This window comes from Saccostrea cucullata, unplaced genomic scaffold (assembly GCF_032062105.1).
Source record: "Saccostrea cucullata isolate Sc308-1 unplaced genomic scaffold, CSIRO_AGI_Scuc_v1 ctg1165, whole genome shotgun sequence".
Lineage (NCBI taxonomy): Eukaryota > Metazoa > Mollusca > Bivalvia > Ostreida > Ostreidae > Saccostrea > Saccostrea cuccullata.
Genome location: NW_026920569.1, coordinates 36415 through 58974, shown reverse-complemented (window position 1 = coordinate 58974; position 22560 = coordinate 36415). Strand labels below are relative to the sequence as shown.

At 32.9% G+C, this 22560-nt stretch overlaps 1 protein-coding gene across 3 annotated transcripts in view; it reads right to left on the bottom strand.

Annotated features, from left to right (window-relative positions):
• LOC134251204 (protein phosphatase 1 regulatory subunit 16A-like) overlaps positions 1 to 22560 on the bottom strand; it is a 33331-nt gene that overhangs the window by 9659 nt on the left and 1112 nt on the right. For 2 of the 3 annotated variants that reach the window (XM_062733595.1, XM_062733602.1), the window contains exons 2-10: positions 17133 to 17588; positions 16458 to 16528; positions 14943 to 15088; positions 14501 to 14604; positions 12802 to 12926; positions 12426 to 12551; positions 9771 to 9846; positions 9371 to 9491; positions 6236 to 6328 (exon numbers count right to left, since the gene is read on the bottom strand). In XM_062733595.1, coding sequence (XP_062589579.1) covers positions 6236 to 6328; positions 9371 to 9491; positions 9771 to 9846; positions 12426 to 12551; positions 12802 to 12926; positions 14501 to 14604; positions 14943 to 15088; positions 16458 to 16528; positions 17133 to 17397 — 1127 coding nt within the window. In that variant the 5' untranslated portion in view covers positions 17398 to 17588. The remainder of the gene's footprint in view (positions 1 to 6235; positions 6329 to 9370; positions 9492 to 9770; positions 9847 to 12425; positions 12552 to 12801; positions 12927 to 14500; positions 14605 to 14942; positions 15089 to 16457; positions 16529 to 17132; positions 17589 to 22560) is intronic. The other variant, XM_062733608.1, reaches the window with a different exon arrangement.

Here is a 22560-nt window from a genome sequence, read left to right as displayed (position 1 = left end):
ACACGAATTGATGATTATGAAAGCTTTTAAAATTCTTTATCTGTGTCCGAGAATTTTAGTTTGAGACCCCCTCACACCGTTTCCCTAGCTGAACTGTAGCTATACGAAAAAAAAAAATACATACTCCGGTCTGTCAATAGGCTGATTTTTTTTTTTCGGAGAGCTACAGTTCTGCAGCGACCCTTTTTCCCCAGTGCGTGACTCTGCATGAGTCTCTGTAGCATACAACATATAATACATTCTTGAAATTAATTTATTATGTATGATATTATGTAAACAACTCATTCAAAAGGCCTAGTTTAGAATTTCGTAATCTTATAGATTTAATGTAGGCCTAGATGAAAATAAATCACATAGAACTGCTAAAAGAACACAATATAACTATGTCCGCAATTACCCTCACTTAATTTTTTTTGGTAGGGTAAATCCGGACAATTTAATTTTTTTCATTTCAAGTTAAAATTTGGCATAAAAATTTAATGTCACATAAATTTTTTCGATGTTTAACTTCTTTCGAACTAAAACATTACAGTTATTTAAATATTTTCATTTAATACTTACTTGTTTCGTAGTTTTTTCACTCTGGTCTCTGGTTTAGGCAAGTTGAATATTCCCGCAAACCGACAACAACACCAAAACAGAAAGTGCAAAGGTCATTTTATTGACGTCATGCTAAATAATCGGGAATTCCCTTTGATTATAAATGAATATGATAGAAAAGAATAATGGTTTTATTTTCCGAAATGATACACACAATTCAGAGAAAATAAGACGATTTTCATTGACGATAACATAAAACAGAGGCATTTTATTTCTGTCCGGAATTACCCGCTGTCCGGAATTACCCGAATATACCCTAACACAGTAGTTTAAAGTATGTAATGTAAAATTAAAAATATTCCTAGGAATGTTTGGTTAACTCAAAAACACACTAAATTTATGAAACCTAAACATTTTACATGTAGATTGAAATTACAAATTATTTCTCAATTTGTTTAGAGTATGCAATCAAATACCTGTTTGTATTCTTATATTTTCTCAAATGAGGACAAAACAAATTGCTAAGAAACTAAGAAAACTACGTGCGTTTATATTGAAAATATATGATTTTAGTTAGTCATTCCTCCATGTTTTTTCTATCCCTCGCTTATTATTTCATTACATTGTATTACATGTTTCATATGTGTTTTTCTTTTCCTTTTCATATTCTGATTATATATATCATATACTTGTCCTCTGACCTGAATTTATATGTTGTAAATATTCTTCATTGTCCTCATGTACCTGAAATGGTTTGAGTGAATAAAATGATCTTCAACTTGAACGGGGCGAGGTGCCTTAAACAAAATATCAAATGTATATTTTGATTAAAAATATGTTATTATTTGATTTAATTCCTATTCAATTGTACTTGTTAGGAAAAAAATTGTATCTGTTAATTACCATGAAATACATGTAGATTCCCCGAGGACAGAACCCTATAGAATAGAAAACATACCTACTACATGTATATGCCCCAAATAAAAAACAACTGATGAACTTTTATGTGTTTTTTTTTTTACTTTCTATGGAATTCTTGGGGTTTTTTTTATAGTTGATAATGTAGGTTGTCCCCCCTCCCCCACACTGAAATTGCTTCCTATGGGCCTGTTACATGTATTTGTTTATTCAAGCTAAATTGTTATTTTTTACATTCAGATATCTTAAAATAAGTTTTCCCTCTTTCATAGTGCAATAATGCTCCACAACAACTCCCTAGGTGAAGAAAAAATGATCATACATGACATTCTTCTTTCCATATTGACATACCTGTCACTTTTTACCCAATAATACAAAAGAGTTCCAACAAGGGGAGATAACAATTTAACTCCAGCAAATTAGTAACAAGGGGGTAAAATAAGCAAAAGAAAGTTATATGAAGTGTCCAAATCAGTTATTCCTCTTCTAAAAAATATATTAGATTAAGAATCTCCTCTTTTTCTTTAAATATCATAGAAATAATCCAAAAATATAGTAAAAGACTGTTATTTAAAATATGTGAAATTGTAGCAAAATATGTTATTTCAAAGTTAATTTACAGCATGTAGATATTATTTCCCAAGCTCAATATTTTAATACAGAGTAGACCTAAGATCAATCTTAAAGTAACAATTAATTTCATTTAATTTCAACCTTGGTCTTGAGAGAAACGAGCATCTAAAAATGGCTAAAAAATCATACTCATTTATTTAGGATCTATAAATAGATATGTAAAAAATAAAATATTCATTTGAATTAAGTTTTTCCTCATTAATTGTGTTAATTGGACCATGACTTTGAAAATAAAACAAAATTTGAAAATAAACTGATGACAAAAGGTAACTTTTTGACTTGATCAATTTGTATACATTTTCCATTAAATTTTGTGTGATTTTCGACAAATATGCAAATGAGCTGTTACTAAAAATAGATGCAGGCTTCGACATTTTTTTGTGGATATTCTGACTTCTACCTTTATGTAGAAAATTTTAAGCCACTATAAATTCCAAAGTTGCAACCTTCCATTTGGACGATTTTTTGAATTTTGCATGGTTTTCTCGCGGACTGGCTCTTAAGTAAAGTTACCATGACAACACACACATATTATGACACCATTTCCAAAATAAAATTAAGTTTCCTAAAATAAAATGTGTTAATAACAGGAATCAAAACTTCAAGCCACTGAATGACAAAAAAACTAAAAACATGAATAAGTACAGACAGTAAGTAACACTAAAAAAATTAGGAAACGTTTTCTAGTGTCTACGACGGTTGTCCAAAATTTCGTGGACAATGACGTTTTTTTGAAAATGAATGGTTCTACATAAATCTGTTGTATTTCAAAATATTTCTTATGAAAAAACAAGTAAGAATGATTTAATTTTTATTGATAGAACGTTATATTTTTGTAAAAATCGGGGTCTTTAAGGATTGCAGATAGTACGCAAGGACCAGGCGCGTAGCCAGGCGTACGTTTGTACGCAAAAACGTCCACATCATTTTAGGGAAAAAAGGAGAGAGGGAGAGGCAGGCAAAATTTTTATGCTCTTAAATCATTTTGCAATAAATAAATACTTTTCAAAATAGAAGAAATGTTTAGAAACAATTTAATAAACGTTAAATGATAACTAAAAATTAACAAACTAAAAATTAACAGAATCAGTTTTAGAGGAAAATATGATAGTAGACATCTCTATTTCTGAAATCATTAGATTTTCCTTGAATCTGGTTTACGTATTGCTGTTTTTTTTTTCTAAGTGCATTACATTCTTATATACATATGTACCACTTCAACCGATTAATTTATCATAAGTATTTTGTCTCTTCAAAGGTCTAAAATTGTTTTAAGTGGGTTCTTCATATTAAACATAAACAACAATACAATGTATTGGGCATATCCTTTCTCATTTTAGAGTGTTTGTACATGTTTTCTACAAAAACAAAACAGACCTCGAAAACATGGGTGCTTAATAAACTTTAAAGTGTAAGAAAAATGCGATCAGGAGGGTCGAATATGCTCATCAAAATTCAATAGCTGTCGGGGGCATCGCCCATTGGATCCTCACCAGGGATTAACCACGGACCCATTGGGGACATTAGGCCCCCAAACCCCCTGCCTACTCTTGCGTCCACATCAAAAGTGGCCTGGCTACGCCACTGCGGACCAAGGTTAAAATGACAAAATCTCTAATATAACGTGTTCGCATTAATATGATTATTTTCTATATAAAACAAGTCAAAAATTAATAAAAATTTTATGTAACATAAATAAAGAGGCTATAATTATTTTATGATATCTTAAGTATCACTTACTATAAAGACAGTGAAAATACTAAAAGAAAACCCTAACAAATATGTGTCAAAATTCAACAGAAAAAGCGATGTCGGCCATCCGCACGGGGCAGCGTCCGATCAAAAAAACAAGTTTTAATACGGTTAAAATGACGTTACAGAAAAAATACTTGTTAAAACAACTCAAAATTATTGAAATATATTTAATGTATTGATTTGAGATTGGTAAATACAATTTTTCAACGGTGTGTACAAATTCGAAGACACTACAAGAATTTATAAACACATGTAATATACTAAAAATGAAGATTTCTATTCATGACGTTGTTATAAATCTAGCACAGAGTCGGACTGGGCTGTGCAGTTTGTGTATACGAACTGTTTATTTAGATGACGCTCGTAAATTTTTGTGCATTGCTTTGAATTTTAAAAATTAAATAAATTATAATCTATACTTAAAGATTATTGCTAGAATTTGGAAGTGCGTTGCGCCTTAAACAAATGTAGTGTGTGTCCATGAACATGTATTAAGACAAAATCCAAATGTTTGACGTTATAATGAAATTAGCTAAACGTGAGACTGGTCCGTGCGCACAATCTGCGATCTTTAAAGACCCTGATTTTTACAAAAATATTAAGTTTCATCAATAAAAATTATATCATTTTGACTTATTTTTTCATATGAAATATTTTAATATACAATAGATGCATATAGAACTATTTATTTTAACAAAAGTGTCATTGCCCACGAACTTTTTGGACAACCCTCGTAATCCACTGAAAATGATTCTGTAATAACTGATTAAAGTGAAAATAAAAAAATCCCATCTAAGTGCTGAATAGACACATTGACAGTGATAATTCTTAACTGCTGTATTAAGGTCAAGTTTATATAATAAGTTGCTTGTCTACTAGAGAATGCAGGGTACTACATGGCGAACTAAAAAGTAAGAAAAAATAAATCAAAAGTACATGTGTACATCTAAAAAAGATGCAAGAAAGCTTATTAAATTGAAGGCATTAAATTGTATAACAAATCCAATTACAGAGTAATTAACTAAATAAACCCAGGTACAGGGCTATTATACTGATTAGCAATCCATGTCCATGAAGCTTTTATACACACTGTGAGGAAATAGGAATCTTTCTACGAAGATTTTTTTCCCGAATGTCCAATCAAAATAAATTAAAAGTTGCAAAGTACCTTCTTTTACATTGAAAAAAGAAACACTATATTCCTTCAGATCTAATGACATTTTTCAATTTAAAAAATACCTAAAATGGGCTAAATAGTTCCCAAGATGATCAGAAGTTCTGAAACAGATTTGTACATTTTTTGACATAGATTTTTTTAAGGTTAGAAAAATAAATTATGATGCAGTTATTTTTTTTTCTCTGCAAAATTAATTTGGAATGATATAATGTATTGAGTGACCATGGAAAAAAAATTATGCAGGCTTGACTGGCAACGAAATCAATGTTGGATTAAACACAAGTTGGAACAAATAAATCAAAACTGTGAAAAAAAATAAGATTAGCAAACTGCAAACCAATATTATGTATAATAAACACCTCTACACACCTGCAGGCAAAGTAAATGGGATAAATAAAATCAAAATTCAGCATAAATAAAAACCATGCTAATCCATGCTAAAGTCTAGCAAAATAAAACAACTCTAAACCAGTACAAAGTTATCTACACCCATCCACTGGCAATTACTGGTACATAATGTAGTAGAAACTTGTGGGTCAATTGTGGAGATGTTGGAGGACAAAGGTTTATAAAAGGGGGGGGGGGCATGCGTTGGTTAAACCCTCTAATGGAACTTAGGGAAATGAGGACTTGTCAGTATATTGAAAACAGGAATATGAAAGATTCATGCGCAATACTTGTAGGTAATACTGAGATTCATGGGTAATAGAGCTATAGACTCATGGGTAACACAGACTCAGAGGTAAAAGAGACTCATGGGTATCAGAGACTGATCTTACATGTAATCATCTAGCAAGGACATTTATAGGGTCTATTTCCTGAATCTTTCAATTACAGAAAATACCTTGGCTTTTCCCCAGGGACATTAAGATTTTCAACATTATCCTTTTAAAAAAATGGCTGATTAATTTTTCAAGCCTCTTGTGGTTGATATGCGTTAGTGAACTTTTGATATATTTTTTTATTTAAGCATATAAGCATATAATCATCATTATACCAAATGTACAAAATTAATCTATTCAGTATCTTAGGAAATCATAGAATTATATTGACAATTGCTCTATAATTACATGCTAATACAATAGACTATGCAGGTTTTCACGCGATGGGTCGGGGCATCATAAGAGAGGGGGTAAACTGACTATGAGAGAGGTAGCGTAAAGCGGTGAATTAAAGCAAGAGTGTTAGTGAGGTTATTGTCGGAGTCGTCACCTGTTGGAGGCCTTGTGGTGGTGGTGGGGGTGCTCATAATGCTCGTTCAGTGACGTGTTGGAATTCGTCACTGAACCCGAACTATTTGATAAGCTGAAACAGAAAATACGCATCACCTCAAAAACTATTTACTCACAAATAGTCATTCTGGATTTTTAAAACTGTTTTACAAATGAATTAGAAAAATTGAAATAAACAAATACTGGATATATGATTTGTTCAACTCCTCCAATTACAGAGAGTTTTCTGATTACAAAAGCCTTCTATTGTAAGAATCTAAGTAATTTAAGCTACCAGAATTTCAAAGTGGAAACCTCTGCCTTCAACAAGCCACAACAATACATTGTAGAGAACTACCTAGCCTTAAATTTTCTAATTACTGTAATAAACTACGTAAATAGCAAAGGAAAACAATTGCCAAACTAAAAGAGAAATTTTATAGAAATTGTACAACTTCAAATCAAAATCATTACATACTAGTATTATCAAACTACTTTTGTTCTGTGATGAAAATCAGAACATTTAAAAATTTCAACAACCTGCTCTGCACCGACAAATGAATTAACTTTCTATGAATCACCTACATCTTCTGTCATGAATCAACTATAAATCTCAAACCTAGGATCAAACTTCCATTTTATCATTCAATGTTTTACTCTGATGTTTCTATCATTAACTAAAAGGTTGCCCTTTGAGGGACAGGATTAGAGAGTTCTTGCTGTGACACAGATTGGATAAAAATGCCAGTTAATTTGGACACTCCTAAAAACATTTCTGATTCAGGATTATCTCAAGGCCCTTCTTGTTCCTTTAACATTGAGGTGAACCGGCTACATCTGAACAACTACATATTCTTAGTGAAATCAGGCCGAGTGATTTATTAAAAGTCACCCTGGCCATATGATGAGAATTGGTATTTTGCATTCCAACACATAATTTAATCCCAGAGCCCTCCTTCAGGTTCAATGTCTAGAGAGTTTAATAATCAACTGTTAAGGAATCATCTACGGCAGAACATTGTCTAGTACAGAAATTTCATCTTCAGTAGTCCTGATCAGTTAACATGACATTCCATCTCACAACACACATGTGCCATGCATTTTTAACAGAAGTACAAAAATAGCTGGTCATTCCAAGAAAAAATGGCAGATAAAAAGCATTTAACAATATAATTCAAAGAGTGTTTTGAACGTTGTTTACACATCGATGATTTTTCAATCAGGATAATGACCCCTGACATTTAATTCATTGAAATAAAAAAAAGCTAGACTATTGTATGTCACTGTATCATAATTTTAAAAAATCATCATGAAAATTTTTGGAATCGTTGTGAAAGTTCTTCAAACTATATTTACTCACAAAACACATGTGCCATGCATGAGCGTTTTTAGTGTCAATATGGCCATGGTACAAAAATATTTACTATTTGTTGACTCAACATTCAATGAGTTTTTATAAGTTTATTTATTGATTGCTTTGACAATTTAAGTTGGATTTTATTGATATTCATCTTGAACCTTTCTTTGCGGCATAAAGATTCAACAAAATAACGGCCCGGCCTCAGAGAAATAATTTTAATAATTTTAGAAATTCGTAATTGATACTCCATTTAAACAAAAGACCAATACGTACAATACAATGTACAACATTGTAGAATATTGCTCACATGGCATACATTGACATCATTAACACAAAAGAGAACAAGGAAGATTAACAACACATAAGACATGCACCAAATTGACGCTAGATATACAAGATACATACACAAAGCAGACATTCAGTGTAAATACTTCATACATTATTGTCTATAATCAAAGTAGCATTCACATTCTCAATAGATATACAGACATATATCTCTAGTGAATTGTATACAACGATAAATATGGGTCATCCTCAGGCCGGCTACAAGGTCATTGGTCAGCTAGGAAAGTGACCTTAGACACACGTGTAGTGTGCAACAACAGCACACTCATACACACATTACAATACCAATGTGACACGGTTAATACACATTGCTATAATTAACTAAAAAGGTAACACAGAATAATAAGGTTATATATATATTTACATGTGACTGAATAAAAAGCAAAGAAGAGAAATATTCCTACAGAGTTCTGGTACTTACTTGTGGGTATGGCCTCTGGTAAAAATAAGATATTATACATAAAGGGTGTGTCTCATGGAGAATGATTCACTATGTATTCTAATGGAGGGAGGGTCTATAAATGTGGGGTATGACACAGGGAATGGACTAAACCATTATCCAAGGTTTAAATTTCTATCCATTTTAAGCAATGTTTAAATGGCAACTTAATTCAAATTGTTTAAGGAAAAAAAGTTTTTATCTAATTTCATATTTTCAAGAGTATTTTAATATAATTTGCTTCAAAAAAAAAAAAAAAAAAAAACATGAATAAATTGAAATCGTCTAAATTTTAATAAAAAATTCACAGTAAATGAGAATAAGGGAAATTTCAATGGGACAAAAGCTACTACTATTTAAGCTTTTAAGCCTAAGAAGCCAGGTCTTTATACAAGCTTTCATATGATGTGTATATGTGTTATGATTCCAAACGGAAACTCACCAAACTCTAAACAAGAGGCCCATGGACCACAAAGCTCACCTGAGTCAACTTGGCCCCATCGTTCTTAAGATTTTCCAAAAGGTGAAACTATGAACCACATGTGGCCAAGTCCCTGCCTCAAAGCACTGTTTTAACCAAATGCTAAGATCATCCGTTAAAAGAATCATCTTGGCCCCAAAAGGCATGATCTAAATAAACTTTAATTTACAATCAACTGGAAAGCTTTGCCATACATTTTTTTCTATTCCTTTTCATTTGTTCTAGAGAGCATGATTTTACACTCCCTCTATTTCTTAACTAATATCCCCCCCCCAAAAATAACAAAAGCTAGACAAGTAACAAAATCTGATCAGAAAGGTTAACTTCGATTTTCAGCAGAGGTTAGCAAATGGGGGCATTATTGGGTGGTGTCCTGAGCTAATCCTTTAAATTCCTATCACAGTGGTTTACATAGAGTTGAGGTACCACACTTATGTGGTTACAGGGTACCACACCTTGTGTGGTTACAGGCTATCACATCTCGTCATTACCCTATTTATCTGGTACTTACGATCTACTGGTGTGTCTCGCACTGCGACGGACACTGTCTTTTGTACGGCTGGCTTTGTTATTTTCAATCTCATCTTTCATGTCAAGGATTTTTTGTCGAATCTCAGCATCTTCACAGAGGTCTACAAAATACAATTATGTTTATTTTTACTCCTGATGAAGAGCAGAAAACTTGGTATTAAGTGGTGTAAAACTGCACTCCCTTCTATCACTGATTTTATTTCTTATAGGACTAAAAGTACCAGAATAAAAATATCTAGCATTGGCCTGAAAATAATATAATAAGACTGTTCACATGAAGGATATGCCTTCCTTTGCTTTCTTTTACCAGATTTCTGCTGTTCTGAATGCTGAAACATTCATCACATGATATTGTGACCTTGTGATCAGATGTTGCTTACCAAATGCTGTTTCTCCTATTCTCGTCTTGGCATCAATATCAGCACCATTTCTCACCAGAATTTCCAGGATCTCGGGCTATAAAACAGAATACAGATATACAGTGTTGGGCTAGAAAATGTCTCTTTCACTCAAATTAAGCCTTGTAAAACATATAAGGCAAATTATTGTGTTTGAATAACTTTCAGTTTAACTAGAAGTCCATGCAGCGTTGACACTCTTGGAAAAGCCACTTTATAACCTTGACATACCAAACCATTTTCAAGATGAGGCATAAAATTCCCAAGTTCTATAGTACAAATGAAATATAATACCGTATAGCGGGTTTTCTTGGCGGTTGTAAAATTTGGCGTTTTGCCTTCTCAAAGGTATGCCAATAATTTTGGCGTCATTTATTTTAGCGGACACAGGGTTTCAGGCCTTCACAGATGAACACTAAGAAGAGTACTGACTATTTTAGCGACAATAATTTTAGCGGGCTACAATCAAAACGCCAAAATAAGCCTAAATTAAAACCCCGCTAAAATAACCCGCTATACGGTAACAATTTATGAAATGCAGTGTTTTCACTTTATTTCAAAATAAAGGGTTAGAGATTCATTGTAACAGGCTTAGGGTTGAGGTTTGTGACAAAACTCTGTGGACTTAAAGGTACTTGGACACAGATTTGAAGTTAATATTTTCTGTTTTTTTCTCTATAATATTACGAAGTATATATTTTAATAGCATTTCACACAAAAATTACTAAAAAATCTTATTTCATTTTAAAGTTATTAAAACTTTAATTTTTTTGGCAGTGTTACACTTTCACAAATTTTAATTTTACAACTTAAAAAGTGGCAATCTTGTTGTGTATGAATGCAAAATATTGATACTATAATTCAGAAAATTCAGAGTAGACATGTTTGAAAGCAAAACAAACACACAATATATTCTCATTCCGTGCAGTTGTGGTAAGCAGACTGTGACGATTCAGATCTAAACATAAATAAAAACAGAGCTCATGCCTTGTTTACAAAAACTGTGTACATAACACGGATTTGCACACACGACTTAATGATGATACTTGTGAAGGTGTTTTGTTTTCTAACATTTCTATTCTGAATAAAATTATTTTTCTGGATTAAAATTTTAATATTTCTCATTAACACACAACAAGATTGCCACTTTTCTGAAGGATTACTGCCAGGATGAGTCAATCAAACCCGCCAAAAAATTTAAAGTTTTAATAACTTTTAAATGAAATAAGATTTTTAATTAAAATTATTATATTTTTAACTTCAAATCTGTGTCCAAGTACCTTTAAAAGCTATTAAAATTTTATTATTTTATTTTAAAGTGGCATTTTTACTAATTTGTCTGGTAGCCAATTCGTTAGAAAAACACTGAAAATGTGATAATGTCAGGAATTGTGATGATTGATCTGAACATATGAATTCCAATACAATCCTAACTGTCCAAACGGGACAAAATACCCCCGCTGGGTTTTTCAGAAGTGCTATATCATGAATATTTTATGGATCTAAGAGAAGAGAGAAATGCTAAAACATTTTTAGTGCAAATGTAATTGCTCATTATATTTTTTATAAATGAAACGAAGGCGCAGCCTGATAAAAAGAATAGACTAAATATACGGACCAGACACAAATTATGAACTTTTTCTGTCAGTGACCTTGAACTTGCAAAAATGGCTTTGGTTCAAAGTTATGACACAACCTCAGGTCATAAGCAATGTTTGTGTGAAGTAGTGGATTCAAGTTTTTTCCATAATAAAGAAAGATATGGACCAGACACAAATTATAAAATTTTTCTTCCAGTGACCTTGTACTGGCCCAAATGACCTTGACCCAAGGTCATGACACATCCTTAGGTCATGAGCAATCTTTGTGTGAAATGAGAACTTACCAAGTTTATCCATAAGAAAGATATGGACCAGACACGAATTCTGAAATTTTCCTTCCAGTGACCTTGAACTTCCCCAAATGACCTTGACCCAAGATCATGACATATCCTTAGTCAGAAGGAATCTTTGTGTGAAATTAGAACCTACCACGTTTATCCATAAGAAAGATATGGATCAGACACAAATTATGAAATTTTTCTTCCAGTGACGTTGAACTTCAACAAATGGCCTTGGGTCAAGGTCATGAAACACCCTTAGGTTATGAGCAATCTTTGTGTGAAATGAGAACCTACCAAGTTTATCCATAAGAAAGATATGGACTGGACTCGAATTATGAAATTTTTCTTCCAGTGACCTTGAACTTCCTAAATGACCTTGGTTCAAGGTCATGACACACCCTTAGGTTATAAGCAATCTTTGTGTGAAATTATAACCTACCAAGTTTATCCATAAGAAAGATATGGACCGGACACAAATTATGAATTTTTTTTTCTAGTGACCTCAAACTTCCTCAAATGACCTTGGGTCAAAGTCATGTCACACCCTTAGATCAATTGTGTGGAGTAGTAGATTCTAATGTTCCTCCGTAAGAAAGATATGGACCGGACACGTTTGCACATACAGACGGACAGACAGACAGATGGACAAGGTGATTCCTATATACCCCCCAAACTTCGTTTGTGGGGGGTATAATAACATAGAGATTTAACCAGTCTGTGTCCGGAGTAATCAATGTTGCGTTATCGAGGTTTACCTGTAGCCAGCAGGCCGCGGCGTGGATTGGCTGCCACGAGTCATAATCTCTTCTGTCAACAGACACGTGGTGGTCCAGCAAAAACTCTGTCACCTCCTGGTAGCCATTAGCGGCAGCTACATGTAACTGCAATAGTATAACATTTATAGTCAAAGTACAACTGTACCTCAGGGTAGCCAAAAGTAACTGCGATATGTTACCGTTTTATGTAAAATGTAGTCATACAAATCAATTTTATTAAAATTCAAACCCTATCTTTGCCTATCAAACTCTTGAAATTAAAAGTTATAGAAACTACTTATTTTCTAAGTTTTTTTTATTCCAATGCAGGAGAATGTAATACAAATAGGAAACCTGGGAAATAAGTTCTACTCACTGGTGTGGCTCCTTCAGAGTTGATAAACTCTAGATCCCCACCTCTCTTTGCAATTTGTTTTAGATCATTAAGCATTTGTTTTTCAGGAATGAGTCGAGTTTCATCAATGTCCTCTTGTGTAATTCCTACAAAAAGAAACCTCAGGAATATAATAAACTGTACATTTCTGTTGCTTGAACTTCTTATGACAACCTGGTAAAGATTTCATCAAGGTAAATACAGGAAAACATGGAGACCTGAAACACATTTATAGTGAATTCATATTACAGGAAAGTGATTGGGATTTTAAAATGTGTGTAGTTTAAAAAGTTATATATTTATTACTTAACATACTTATCAATATCAATGTCCCTTGCACTTCCCTATAACATTTGTCTTCATAAGTATGTATTTATTAAGGATTTATTTACTAGGTGATTGGTTGAATAAAACCGACTTCTGGAAATCATAATAAGATTATCTTTATCCTATTCTATTCGAGCAATACATTTTTTTTCCCTTGGTTTCCTAGATGGTTGTTATTAGACATCAAATATATGTGTAACTAAACATTAAGGGTATTCAAAATAAATTTCAATACAGTCTTCACATCTATATTTCATACATACTTATCCTACTTCAATGATTTTTGGGAGACGGAAACAGTTGTTAATATCACTCATACAAAACTTTGTGATCAAATACCCCACTTATGCAAACCTTTGACACAACCTGCATATCACCACCATTATCCATGTTATCTGACAGATAGATTCCAATGCTGCATTTCTTTTTTGATATGATGAGGGTAGGGATTTGTTCAGTGTTGTTTGTATTGAGTCAAGCTATAACTGGGAGCTGGTATGGGAGAGAAATTATCTGCTAAATCATCATTCTGTTTCTCATCAACAGAATCAATCTTATCTAACATAAACTGAAGCCTCTAGTATTTGCCAATGTAATGTTTACATGGAATGAGTCTTACATCAATAAATGGGAATTCACTAAAGTTCAATGACACAGACATCTATCAAGTAAATAATAAATTACAGCAACATTGTTATAATTCAACATCACTCTTCTCCGACTTCTGAAGCTTGTAAAATGATTTGTAGATAATTTAATCATTGATGAAGTAGGCACAGTTTATAATAGAGGGGTAAAAGTGGTAAATGTACTCTATAATTCACATCACTTAGGTTATCGTGTTTGCTTCTGAATAGAGAGGCACTTAGCATGTAACTCTATAATTCACATCACTTAGTAAAATCACTACTGTTTGTCTTTTATTATTTAAAATTTTGGCAAATGACAGCGATGAAAAAACTTGCAAAAATTCTTAGATTATTGTAACCATTCAGCATTGATGTGTTTAGCATATTCCATGTACACTGTAGTAAACCAACTTTTAATCATGATGACTTTATTTTGCTTTATACCAGACATAAACTAGTTCTGATGATTAATTTTCGTGATCAAGCCTTTTTTGGATCAACACTTACGTGGACAGAGAGACTAAGGATCGGTTCACAGCGAGTGATATTCACAAAAATTTCTCGCAAGCGAATAAAACTTGATTTACAGTAATCTTCACCCCTCAAAAACCAAGTTGAGGGGTTAAGAACTTATGATAAGAGTGTCAAGATGGTAAGGGCAATATCATGAACTTTGGCTAAGAGTGCCCACCTAGCTGTTGTTTTATTTTTCCACATGGATTTACCTCTTTTTGCCATCTCAGTTTCAATGTAATCAAGTGTGACTTCATCCTCGCAGATATCGTACGGCATATTACCATCAGCATTGACCGCCAAGAGTTCCGCACCCCTAAAAATAAGATACATCAAGTCTGAAATTTTTTTTAATTAAAAAATTTTTTTCTATTAAAATCTAGATTTTATAAATTGTGTAATACAAATTCAATTCTCTCTCCTCTAGAAATTTCTTTCATTTTTTGAACATTTGAGTCATTATGATAAGGGTTACTTTTGCAATGGGCTGAGATGGAATAAAATTGTGTTCACTAATAATTTAATTTTGTCTCTTAAAATATCAGGATAAAAAGTTTAAGAGGAAGCATGTAACTCTGGCTTTGCCATATCCACAATAACTGAAACAGTGATGTTCTTTCTATTTTGCTGTTAACCGTAAAATGCTCTGCTTACTTATCTATGAGGTAACGACAAAGATGAACATGTCCACAAGTGGCAGCTGCATGGAGTGGCGTCCATAACTCTGTGTCCCGCGCATTCACTGACGCTCCAAACTCAAGGAGTAGCTTTAGCATTTCTTCATTGTCATCAATACAACACTAAAAATATAAAAAAAAAAATTTACATCAAAATAAAAAACAAATTAAGAACTACCAATTGGTTAGTCTTTTATTGGTTTGTATGTTTGCATTTATTGCAGTTCTAATTAGACATAGAATGAAAGGCAGTAAATTGGAAGTCACACCCTAGGGAGCATTCCATGCTATTAGCTTATTCTAAATGGATTTACCACAGTTCTCTCAGAGAACTATTACCATTCTTTATATAGATTTAGGTAAGATTTGGAACTACCATACTTGGTACAAATTAACATACTGTATACAGGTTAATTCTCCACCCCATGTTATTTTCACCCTTTCACACTTGTGACAAATGAATTTGTGCCATTTTAAATTTGCCCAGTCATCGTTTTATTTAAGAAATTATACTGCATGCTTTGAATTCACCCCATTTTAAATTTGCCCCAATAAGGGTTGGGCGAAAGGGGCGAAAATTTCCCTGTATTTAGCATACTCTCTGGTGTTACTGTATGTATTTCAGGAAACCAATGAAGATGCTTTATGAGGATGTACCATCAAAAGCTTCTTTATGCATTACAGAGAGCAGATTGACTTCCTGTAGTTCATCCTTTGGGGGCTTTCATATGTATTATAGAGAGCAGTTGGACATGCTATAGACAGAATCAAATGCACCCTGTGGGACTATTGTATGTATTACACTGAGCAGTTGCTATGTCTATGATGAACACAATAACAAAGCTATTAGAAATAAGAGATGCATGTGTATATACCAAAGGGAGAAGGTATATTGTCTAAGCATCTGCAGATTATCACAGAAATCTATATAATGAATATAACGAAGCCCCTTAATGAGCTCCTCCTAGCCAGATTTATATCAAAAGAGTTTACTTTCATGCCTAATATCTATAACACATTCTCACAGCTTTGGCTGTAAATTTGGTTTTATGGGGAGGGAAACAATTGCTGCATCACTCTACAACAAACATCCTGAGATAATTAATTCTAAATCCACTCAGAAAATCTTCATTCTGGAGCCAAAACTTTTTAGAACGATACTAGCACAAAGACAGTGGGAGATTATAACTCAATCCAAACATTACAATCTATTCTCGTGATTCTGTATCTTCTAGATCTTATCTACTGGAGAAGTACATTTGACAGTCCTTTGCCTTTTAGCTCTTTGCATTGTCTGCTTAAAGAAACATTTTCTTTAATGATGGCAAAAAATAACCCTCTCTCACTGAGATATAATTTCTCTGGTCAGAATTTTTGTTTGTTTGTTTTTGTTTTTTTTTTCTGGGGAGGGGGGGGTATCAAATCAAAGAATTAAGTTTAGATTTGCAATTTTGTATCAATTACCATAACAAATATCACACTTATCACTGACCTGATGTAAGGCAGTGAGTCCATCTTCATTGGTCACATCAGGGTTGACCCCAGCACTAAGGAGACGCTTCACTGTTAATTACAAACCAAATATAAAGATAAACTAAATAGAAAATAAATCTGATATACTTCAAAGTTAATACAGTGAAAACTGTCTAATCCAACACCTGTGCAATCCGTCACACTGTGAATTCCGACATTAATTTTCTTTCCCATTTTAGTATTTTCGGAATCCATGTTTTTTTACACTGTGCAATCCGACACCCTTTATATTCCAACACAAAATTTATCTCTTCATCCCAGTGCATGTTACACAGGTTTCACTGTTTTCTCTTTACTACAGCATATTTAATAAATTAACAACTTTGCTTAATAATGTAGATCTTTCAATGTTCACGACACCTTATTTTTGCGAGAAAAGCTATTATGTCTTTATAAGCAAGATTAAATATTTGTGAGTTATGGCTTTTGTTGTATTTTACTCCTTGACTAATACAAATATACGCAAGAATGTAATTTTTCCAGCAGACAGACTTGTGAAATTATGCAAAAATAAAGTTCTCACATATAAATGATCAACAGTAATATGAATATGTATATACAGATACTGCATACGAAATATACTAGCCCTTTCCTTTAACTCAGTACTGGACCTGTATATATTAAGTTTACTTACCATCTTCTAAGTCATTTCGGGCTGCGGACTCCAGTAACATAATGTTTCCTTTGAAGCGTACCCTCGTGGTCTTTGCTCGCCGGTGTTTTTTGTGGGGCTGACCTTTTTTAGATTTTTTGTTACTGTCTTTATCCAACTGTTTCTCATAGTTGGCCCATTTCTTTAGTTGTGCAGAACGACGTTTTTTGGCATGTTTCAGCCTTTCTTGTGTTCCCATGCGTTCCACGCTCGGGATTTCTGCGACTAAATCCGAGTGATCAGCCATTTTGCTCAGTGATTCAGTCAGAGAATAATCAGTTTAGGCTGATATCACACACACAGAAAATTATAACATGAATTCACAATCCAAGGTAAGTGTGACACAGAAGAGCTGTAATCCATCCTATTCACTCCTCAAAGTTCTAGATCCACCCCAGGAACACATATACAGCAGCCTCCAGTCTATCTCATTGTGGCCTGGAAATGAAATATGAAGTTATCAATAATAAATTAGACGACTCCTACCAATATCCAGTGCAGCAATAACCATTCCATGTTACCTGCAGCAGAAATGTATCAATCTAGCATAGAATGACTTCAACTGAGCCGCAAAGAACAGTATAAAACCTGTTTACTCTATGTTTAAACAATCACTACACTGCAGGATTATATATACACAGCTTCAGGATACAAACACTGAAGATTTCTCCTGATTTACTCTGCACTGCATTCATTATTCTACCACTGCCCCATAACTTAGTGATTTAACACAGGAAACTTATGTCATAATATTTCTACCAGCCCCTCCATCCATTTCAAGTACCGGTACCAATATATCTTTTTGTCTTCTGTGTTACACTCTACTTCTCTGATTTCTTGGAAGGTCAAGGGAGAGGGCTGGTAGTTTCACACCAACAACAGAGGGACATAGAATTTTATAAACATTAGGCCAGCATTTTTTTATTTTTAGGTTTACAAACCCGCCGCTCAAGTTTTTGAATTTTCAGAAAAAAAATAAAATTGAGAAAAACAGAATTTTTTCTTTCCGATGTCAAATTTGAGTCGGGATCGAGATTTCAAATTTACGAACTCGTACTTCTGGTTTTAAGATGAACATGGAGGGTAAATAAAGTTAATAGATCTGCAAAATCCATAGCAGCACCATAGCATGGTTTAGTATAAAAATTTATTGATAGGAGTGCCAATGAAAACGTTTCACCCGTTCAGAGGACAAATAAAATGCTGACGACTTTGTTGCACAATGACATGCTGGTGAGATAATTATGTATTCGTATTCAAAACAGGGCTCTACATTAACTTTTTTTCCTACTTGTCCGAATGGACAAGTGACCAAGACATTTACTTGTCCGAACATCAACTTAACTTGTTCGAAAAATTTTCAATAAAAATCTAGTAGTTTCAATTTGAAAATTAAAATAAAGTTCATTACACATAACATGTGCTTAATTGATTCATAATGTTATTGATAAATACAACAAACACATTTATGAAACGAAATTTAATCTAGGCTTTCTTTCCTGACAATAACATAAATGTCCACAAGTGACCCTGTCGGCATCAAACAGAATCCACACTTCGGTTCGTATCTTCCATGACTTTGGTTTCAGTAGTATGCAATATAGTGAACTTCGATCCTCATTGAATATGAACTCAGTATTAATATAGCGATACAAATCGGGATCGAAGTCTGGTTTTTATGTACAGCTTCCGTCTTGAAACTACGGAATAGCTTTCAACAGTCTTTCTTTTTATTATTCATAGACTCCTTTACATTAAAATGCACTTGTCCAATCGGACAAGTACCCAGCAGTATTCACTTGTCCGTATTTTCTTTTCACTGGTACCGGACAAGCGGACAAGTGTTAATGTTGAGCCCTGCAAAAGTATCTACATTCTACAGGTTTGTAAATTATTTTCCTCCCACATGTTTAAAACTGCCAGTGGTAGCTATTGCCAAAGACATTGTTTAGGTCTCTGTTATAGCTTACAATCTAAGCATAATTCTTTAGAAAAGGATTGCTTATGCATCTGATGTAATGAATAAAACTATATGGGAGAAGACAAAGTTAAGTACATTTTAGGAAGAATTAACAGTAGCCTAAAGAAATGAAATATTTCAACTATTAAAAAAAAAGTTTATACAAATACATGTATATACAGGCATGTAGTATCGTTTTGAATGTGGCAGCCAGAAAAATTATTTTACACTTAATTAAAAAAAAATTTCACTTCACTCCCCAATACTCCCTGTCTGTTTTATGATTGATAGGAATTATTATTTTAGGTCTCAAGTATATTTTAGAACAATTTCTACACATTCACCTAACATGTATTCAAAAAAGATGAATATATATTGAAAGAGTTTAAAAAATGATATTTTTTTTTAAATTTGTATTTTGACCAACTTCACAAAATTTATATCACTGCATGACCTTAGTGTATTCAAACTTTTGAAAGGCAGAACCACGGCAACACCATTCATGAAATAAACACTTAAAGGTTCTACCTTCCTATTTGTAACTATTTTGTGTCCAGTGGCAAGGAGCCTATGAGGAGAGTGTGCATTATAAAAAGAAGCAAAATGAATGTACAAAAGTAAGCTCTGCTGGTCTCTGACCAGACAATTTATCAAAAAAAATAATTTTTTTTTTTTCCTATTTCCTCCTCCTACATTGAAAAAGAAGCAAAATGAATGTACAAAAGTCGACTTTTTAATTTTTTTTTTTTTATTTCATTCTGATTTTTCATTCTGATGTTCGTAAACCTAAAAATAAAAAAATGCTGGCCTTATGTGTAATAATCTCACATTCTGAACTATGTTCATCATAGTCATGATCAGTCTCCAAAAGGTGAAGGAGGTTCAATTGACAAGGAAGTAAGAATTTTTTTATTTGATTTTTTTTTCAATGTCAAACTTGGATAGGAATTGCTGGGGTCAATCAGTAAAGGGAAACTACACATGTCATCATTCATGATTATAGTTTATCTAACTTAAAAATATCAATATTTCAACTTTATATAGCACACTTCCTATATAAATATTCCAGCCAAGTAATTGTTCCAGTGCATAGAATTATGCTGTATATAGGCTATTCTGTGTGGAGTCAGTAAGGGATTCCGTGTCAGTATCTATTTACTTTAGGACACACCACGGAGTCGTACTGATGTCGTCCCCTGGTGATCGGAGAGACAGGAGAAGCTATACAGAACATAGAGAGAGGATTTACATGTAAATTACAGAACCAATCAAAATCAATCCTCGGAGGTTGCCATCTATAAAAAATGATGAAATTTAACAACACACAGGACACAAAACCATTAGCTTCTGGGTTCAATTGTCAGGGAGGCTACAATATCAATAATTCTCTAATTTTCCACAAGTTTCTGAGATTAGTTTAGAACAATATCTCCTGCTTCTAAAACATCGCAGGATTTCAAATCATATGGTTCTTCATTTAGTGATTTACACAATTCTTGTGCAGTGGATCTTGTATTTTCATTAAGCATGTGAAATCAATGTACTATACAAAAACCCAAAGAAAAGAGATAAGTTTTAGTTTCTTCGCATCAACAACCAGATTTTATGTTCAGCACACTGAAAAAATGTATGCGATTATGGTCTACTATAGATCTTTTCCAATGACAAGTTTCCAGACTACTCAGGACAAGATCGAGTCGTAGAAGTTTTAGAATCGTAATTGTGAAAAACTCCTGGTCCACAGTTAAAACATTATTTTATTCATAGAAACAAATTAGATTTGGCAACAGGCAAAGCCTCTAAATACCACATTATTCCCATGCTAAAGATAGAAATATCATGTTCACCATAACTTTGTTATTAAAATGCTGAAATATTTTAAGAATCAAAAAGATTGAGGAACTTTAAACACAATTTGTCTCAAAAGATTCATAAACTTTAGGTGTGCAGGTTTTGATAGAACCTTTAAAATTAATGACTTTACAGTATGTATCGGTATAAAGAATGTTGCTGCATGTGGGATTCAGGATCAGGGGAGGTGAGTATCGTCCAATAGTAATTTTCTATGTGTTTTGAAACAAAAAATACTCTTCGTGACAAATTTCAGGGGGAAATAGTTCAAATCTTAATCTAGGAATAACTTGCCATAAAAAAGCATTTAAAATATCAAAAATATTGAATTATTGGTAAATATCATTCTTATAAGATATATTTTACAGAATTCACATCAATTAAGCCACATAAATTTTTGACATTAGAGAATCTGTAACCCAGTTTTAGACGATAGCTGTGACATTGTAACAGAATGGAGAACATTCAGCCTGTTTTTTCTGGCAGACGGAGCCACTTCATCACAGTAGGTGATGGCAGCTTAATATCTCTGGTGGTTTTATGTTTTCTGTCAGGGAATTCCAGGAACCGGCTTCCTCACAAGAAAACTGATCAAAGACACCAGGAATGGATTCCTCATCCTTTGGTCTTCATTACAACTAAACTGTACCTAATTAAGCTATAGATCACCTCAATAAACACTTTGTGAACAAAAGAGATTGACAGTTTTATACTACAACTGCAGGTAGTCCTGAATCTTATATCTCTCTATATCTGATTGGCTCAGCATCCAAACAGTGCAATCTCATCAAAACAGAGGAACGCTAAAGAACAACACTGCCTATTTGTTATCTACTAAATCATGTAAATAGATGTCTGTTCAATTACTGTATCAGATATAAGGCCAATAATGACTACACTGTAAACATGGCAAAGGGTGAAAAATCCATCAGGAGAAAGTGTGTACAAGCAATTTATAAACCAAGGAAAAAATATGTAAACAGCATGTCTGAAATAACTGAATTAATTGATTCACTTTAGTTTTTGGAAATGGCTTTTGCAGGCAGTGTCTATAACAAACATGAATGTTTAAATAATTTATAAAATAACAACAACATAAACTAACTAAAATCCTTTGAATTTTCAGCTCTTTCAAAACTTATATTTCAGAGTAATGGGGGGGGGTTAAATGTACACCACACAAATTTACTAATAGGGTAACTATCACAGTGTTATTTTGACTTACTTTATTTTATCAGAGTTAATTCTAAAGTTATGATTGCCTTAAAGTCTTATAATTCATAAGAATTGTTAATTGCAATTCAAACTACTAAAAAAAAACAATAATATCAGCATACGTTCATAAAAAAATCCCTTTTTCCTGATAATTCACACACATTAAAAAAAAATACATAAAATCAGATATCACTAGCCTCATTTGCATAAGTTAATTCAGTTTTATACTATAGTCTATACAGTATACCAATTTATTCAAGTGGCATTGCAGATAATCCATTTACAGTTTGCCTACACCATCCTTCTCAATAGAGTCAAATATGATCTAAAAATCAGTCAAAAATATTGATGTTCAAGTTTTGTTACAATAAACTCTTTCATAGG